General features: G+C 36.0%; 1 protein-coding gene across 3 annotated transcripts in view; it reads left to right on the top strand.

Moving 5' to 3' along the window:
* Positions 1 to 4,678, top strand: part of LOC131438889 (torsin-like protein) — a 406,897-nt gene extending 402,219 nt beyond the window's left edge. For 2 of the 3 annotated variants that reach the window (XM_058609264.1, XM_058609263.1), the window contains 3 exons: positions 3,193 to 3,524; positions 3,585 to 3,878; positions 3,931 to 4,678. In XM_058609264.1, coding sequence (XP_058465247.1) covers positions 3,221 to 3,524; positions 3,585 to 3,878; positions 3,931 to 4,628 — 1,296 coding nt within the window. In that variant the 5' untranslated portion in view covers positions 3,193 to 3,220 and the 3' untranslated portion in view covers positions 4,629 to 4,678. The remainder of the gene's footprint in view (positions 1 to 3,192; positions 3,525 to 3,584; positions 3,879 to 3,930) is intronic. The other variant, XM_058609265.1, reaches the window with a different exon arrangement.
* Positions 4,679 to 6,399: the final 1,721 nt, after the last annotated feature.

The following is a 6,399-nucleotide window of genomic DNA, read 5'->3' on the forward strand; positions in this document are numbered from 1 at the left end:
TGGATTGCTTTTCAATAGGACAGTTGGTTTAAGAAATGTTTCTGTCACAATGTCAATATGAATGTTGTGAACTTTGAGAAGATTTTAAAATTCATCTTCACTCGATATTGAAGATCAAGCATTTCAATTTAAAATATTCAAATAAATAAACTGACCATGGATAGCAAGTTTCTTTGTAGGTCACATGTGGACAAAATAGTGTTAAAATGCAACATTTTATTGAGATCTCTCTGCTCATTAATTAACAGCAAATCTAAATTATCACCTCAAGACAAACTAGCAATTTATAGACAAATTTAGTTTATTCAGTCATTGAGTATGCAGTTTCAGTTTGGATAAATTGGGCAAAATGTCACAAAAACAAACGCCAAGTCGTTCAAAACATTCAAACATTCAAACTTCTTATGTACATACAATTGCTGAATAAGAAACAATCGAGTAGAAATTTGAAAACACACACAATAAGTTCAAAACTAAATGTTAAAATTCTGAACATGCCGTTATTAGAGCGCTTTACAGCTAGAGTTAGGTTAAGTTAGCTTAAGTTAAGTAGATAAAAAGGCGGGAGGGTAATGTCAGAGACTTAACTGGATGTCGTGAATACGACAACAACTGACATGTTCCTTAACACTTTCGAATATCAATTACTTTATCAATTGTATTAATTATGCAAGTATCCCCCTTTTTCACTATTAGAATTATAAACCATGCACCTAAACTAAAGTACAGATTAGTTACATTGAACATTCTGAAACACAAATATTATGAAATAACCAGCATAGTTCTTTATAACAAAATAATGGTGCCTCTGAAAAGAACCGTTTATAAGGCGTTCGTGTTGGAGAGTGATGAGTTTATTTCGAATTCCGATGGATGCCGCTGGCTTCCGTCATTTATTTCCAGGCTGACCTGTTGTCCGTGTGTGCGATACTGATATGGATGGTGTAGGTGTAGCGTTCACAACCGATTATAATCATCCAATGGAGAAAACATTAATCCGCTGGGTTGATCATTGATACAATAAACCTGTGATATGAAAAGTATGATATAAATCTACGGCTTTCTACATTGACGAGATCAATATTAGGAGAATCTATGCTTGCTACTAAACTCAGGCATATACATTGTTAGCATATTACTAAACACATATACATATAACCTCGTGTTAGTCAATTATTTCATAGTGTGCAATAGCAATTAATAACAATAAATATTAAATTAGGATATGTTCAAATTGTGAAATATCCACAAATCCATTACGAATCAATAATAATTTTTTTTTAACAGTCAACAAAACGTGTGGCAAGCCCACCGCGCGTAATCTCTGAAAACGTTCCTGGTTTCTATGTATCGGTTTTGCCCGTTATGCTTTGTATGACGATTCATTCAACTCAAGCGGTTAAAATTTTGTGCGCATTTTTTGAGATTACATTTCACTTAAATGCAATCAAGTTATTGGCTTATCTCACACTACTAAAAATGTAATAATAAATGGCTAAACATATTACCGATGGAATGGACAGAAAATTATGTTACTGCGTTCAATACAACAGGAGTGAATTTTTAAAAGGCGCCTCATAGTAAAAAAGACGTATTCCTGTCAAACATTGAGCGTACAGAAAAAGTGCGATTCGACGGTTTCGTCACTTAAACGATTATATATCCGGAATCGAAGGTGTTAGTCATTTGATCTTTGAACGTGATCCACGCTTGCTTAAGCTTGTTGAAGTCGGTTAAGCCAACTCCTAGAGAAGTGAATGTATTGAAAAAGTGCGATTTGTCTATTACAACTTTTTCACAGTAATATTTCCGGAACCGGAAGAATCAGACATTTATTATCAAACTTGATTCACTTCAAACGGTCTTTTTTAAATGATTCTAAGCTTGTTGAAATCGGTTCAGCCATCTTCGAGAAATTCTAGCGTTTGTTTATTACGACATTCTTGCGATCATATCTCCGGAACCGACACTTCCGGTTTCGGAGATATTATCACCTTGTGATTTTGACCCGGGTCCAGAATTCAATAGTGACTTTCGAACGAATCAAAGCTTGTTGTAATCGGATGAGCTATCTCCAAAAATGTGTGCGGCTTTTCGTAATGTAACATCTACGATCATGTCTGATGAATCAAAATCGTCAACCACTTGATCTTCGACCTATATTTTGGCAACTGGAATAAATATTATATGATATGAAGCTTTTTTCTGTCATCAGCAGAGTTTGTCTTCGTAATCCTTTATATTTCTTAACCAAGTTACTAAAAATTTTAAACTAATTTACTACAATGTGAAATGTGCTATACTTTACCACTTTCGAATATTGGATATAACTGGAATAGTAGGAAAAATGTTTGTGATTTTTACTTGGTTGCTTTTTATTTGTTCTAACCTCTCCGTTTCCTTAATAAAAATGTTCTATATATTGCAAAGTTCAATGGTCTGTAGTAATAATTTTTGTGCCCCCAATATCTCATGGAACTTGCCACCCCTGCAAACAGACACTTACTATGTATAATTATAAACCAAGAGTAGTTTTAATTTACCAATATGAGGGAGAAACATTTGTGCCTGTTGTTTAAGATGGTCAATTTAGTCTTTCAATTTATAACCAAAATGCTCTCAAAATTGATATTTCTCGCATATTCCGAAATTGTTCATTCTCTGTTACAAACAAAAATTTTTGGCATGATGACAATATTTCACTTAGCTTATGAAAACTATGTATAGTTTAATAAAAGAATTGAAAAATATTCAAACAAGATCATTTTTACAACTGGCTTGCAATTCATTATAACTGGCTTGCCAGATGTTCATCGCTCTCCCACATCCATCAAGGAAGAGAGCGGCAAATTTTGAAAATAGAACCGCATTGTAAAATAAGAAGTATTTACGTCAAAACGTCTTCTACGAGTCTTACTGGTTACAGCAATAAGAAATTGGGAGATCGGAGATCTACGGGGAGAAAATAAAAATGAGGATCCCCAGTGAACGACCAAAAGCCGGGGTAAAACAAATGACATAAAAAAATGAGGAATAATATAGGATCAGGCAATGTCCAACGATTCAAATAATTATATAAATCTTCCACTGTTCAAGATATTTTAAAGCTGCAATTCCGAAATACTTATCATCAGCCATTTATTAAAATAGAATATAGCTACTTAATCACTCCCTAATTGTTTTTGTTTTCAGACATCTATATCTTCCTGTATAATTTATTATGGATACAGCGTACTCAGCTGAAATTATTAATAAATTTAGTGACATGAAGCTACACGGTAAAAATGAGTACGGAAAACGGAATCTCGATCGAATTTTAGATGTCAATACTCCTTCAGATTGCAGACCAAAATCGAACTTCACTCCTGCCATCTGCAATTTTCAAACAGCCAGAAAGATGGCACAAGATAATTTAGAACATCAACCTTTACCAGATGCTGTAATGGACATTGCTTTTCGAAAAGCTCAAGTAGCAGGATCATCCAATCCTGGCGTTGCACTAGAAGTTGGGCCATACGCTACAGGTAATTTTCTAATATAAAAATATGAAATACACCTACTTTAAAACGCTTTCAATGCTAAAGGTGTTGGGTGCAAAAACTATAAGGCTGGCCCAACAAAATGTACCAAGTATAGAGTATACAGACCAAAAACATGTGGTGTCATCCCAAAACCTCTTAGTGCTATATATTTGAATGAGAAAATACCTGATTTTATAAAACAAGAAAAGGCTTGTGCCATGGATTTAGCAATTGGATGGGACTATCGTACTAAACGTGAACCGAGTCAAGCTATCTATTTGGATGGGACAAAAGCATCAGTAGCACCACCTATTTTTGAAGTCGTGAAATCATCAAAACAGTTGAATTTACCTAACGGTTAGTAGACGAGTGAAGTATTAATTGATAATTCCAGGTAACTTTTTTTCAGTTGTTCATTCCGGTGGAGTGTTCTTCAACACCCTTGGAGAGAAAGATTTTTTTGATCGTGATATTATTCGTCAGCACAATGACTACACCAAAACTTATAATCTAGCTAATCGCTGTACGTGTAGTGATGATGCTACAGCAAATCCAACTAAGCCGAATCTCGATAATACACATGACAGTAATTCAAAACGGTCAATTAAACGAGATTTCGCAGATCTACCTGATTTGGATGAACAACGAATTAAAGATGCCCCGAGTAAATGTCATACAGCAGATAAGCAAGTATACACTCACACTATGATGACACATTCACCTATAGATAAAAAAAACGATAACAAAATTCATCGTATATGCCGTGATACGCAACAGAATGAGATCACATATAAAATACAACATGAATTCAGATGTGCTTTTAAAGTTGGAATACCCCAAAGTAATTCATCAGGAAACATTACAAGCTTTGACAGAGGAATTTCAAACAGTCATAGGAAAAATAGACCACGTAACTTCTTTGTTCCCAAACCTAGGGATCCATACATAAGAAAAAATTACGTAATAGACACATTAGCACCTCCTTTTGCTTTCTGGAAGAAAGGATCAGGTTATCCAGATTATTGGCGTCTAATTAGTGTATATCAACATGCATATAAGCCAGCGGAAAAACGTAAACACCCCTTGCTAAAAACTGTTTATCAATAGGTAGATGATGTAAATTATTGTCACTCTAAATAAAATAATATATCACTCAAGCGCCGCAATGCCAAAAACTTAATCCGATATTCAATGGAACATTATTTGTTATTTTACATATTTTCCATGTTTTGACTAAAGTTTTAGAGTATTGAAAACATATTTTCGGCTTCATTTCATTTGATTAGAGATATAAGCACGAGGGCTGCATTCGAACTATAGGATAAATCAGATTAACTGGAGGACGTGAATACGAATAAACCTGACTTGCATTTTTCACACTTCTGAATATCGTATGTGTGCGTGTTAAGTATTCGGAAAGTACAGGACAGAACATGCATGTCTTTATGGACAAGTAAGAGAAAGACATAATAAAACTGGACTGAACTTGTCTCAACGGTTAGATGACTATTCTGAATCTGTTGCTAGCCTCTATTACCACTCGTGAGCATTATGGCAGGGTTGCCAGTTTTGATGTTTGGTTGGCTACAACGTCTTCCCTCTTGCTAAAAGTAGTCCGGGTCGAACCACTGCCACCGATTTTTGGTCCGGGTGAAACGACGCGGTAAAGTCTCCACCAGGTATACCTCGGTCACTGACGCGAACGGCTGCTGTAGCTGACGATGATGACGACGATGTACTTACCAGCTCAGGTGGTGGAACACTTATGGGAGTAGAAGACAAATGTGTCGTGGTCATCGCCTGTAACGTTCGCGATTGTGCGTAACCAAAGCTTCGGTAGATCTTAGATACCAAGAAGGATATCAAGCGGTAACAATTGTAAGCGGCTGTTGGTTGACGATAAAGAACCGGTGTCTGGTAAAACAGTCTCGGTACGACCTCGTAACTAGTTAATATGTGAACTCGTCGACGAACTACGAGAACGTTGTATATGAGACATGAGACTTTCTTTGTTATAGGCGAAATTGCTGGTGATAAGCGGTTTGGTGTGGTTCTATACGTTATCAGAAAGTTTCCTGTAGATTCCTCTCCCTTCTTGATTTTTTCAACTTATCTGTTAAACTGAGGATGTAACAGGGGCCGCTGTGACTTTATTGATACCGCAGATTTAGGTAAACTCCACACTCGTAACTGAGTACCGTATCTCGCATAGAAAGGCTATGCAATCACAGTGAAAACCGACTTTTGAACCGAGGCTCAGAGCGCCGATCATCATACACCATTCGACTCAGCTCGACGAACTGAGCAAATGCCTGTGTGTATGTGTGCGTATGTATGTATGTATGTGTGTATGTGACAAATAATGTTACTCGATTTCCTCAGAGATGGCTGAACCGATTTTCACAAACTCAGATTCAAGTGAAAGGTCTTATGTGCAAAAAATTGAGAAAATAAATGCACCAAGTTTTCTCGAAGATGGCTTAGCCGATTTGAACACATTTCTTCCAAACTATTTCATTCGATAGTCATTATCAGTAGATGGCCAAACAAACTGATTTCGGTTATCCTGGTTCCCAATTTCCGATTCCGGAGGCTCAGGAAATAGAGGTCATATTTTCTCAAATTGATCTCACATACTTTTCTCACTGATGGTTTGACCAATTTTCACAAGCTTAAGTTTCAATGGAAGGTACATCCGGATACGAAATCTGGTTCCGGAATCATAGGGTAAAGTGTGTTAATTTTATACCTTCACGCAGGCGAAACAGAAAACGCGAAAAATTTCTAAATCGGTAAAAATACTACTCCAATTGGTAATCATTATCAGTAAACTGTCAACTAAACCTATTCCTGTTAATCTTTCAAGAATCGAAGAATT

The sequence above is a fragment of the Malaya genurostris genome, chromosome 3 (assembly GCF_030247185.1).
Source record: "Malaya genurostris strain Urasoe2022 chromosome 3, Malgen_1.1, whole genome shotgun sequence".
Lineage (NCBI taxonomy): Eukaryota > Metazoa > Arthropoda > Insecta > Diptera > Culicidae > Malaya > Malaya genurostris.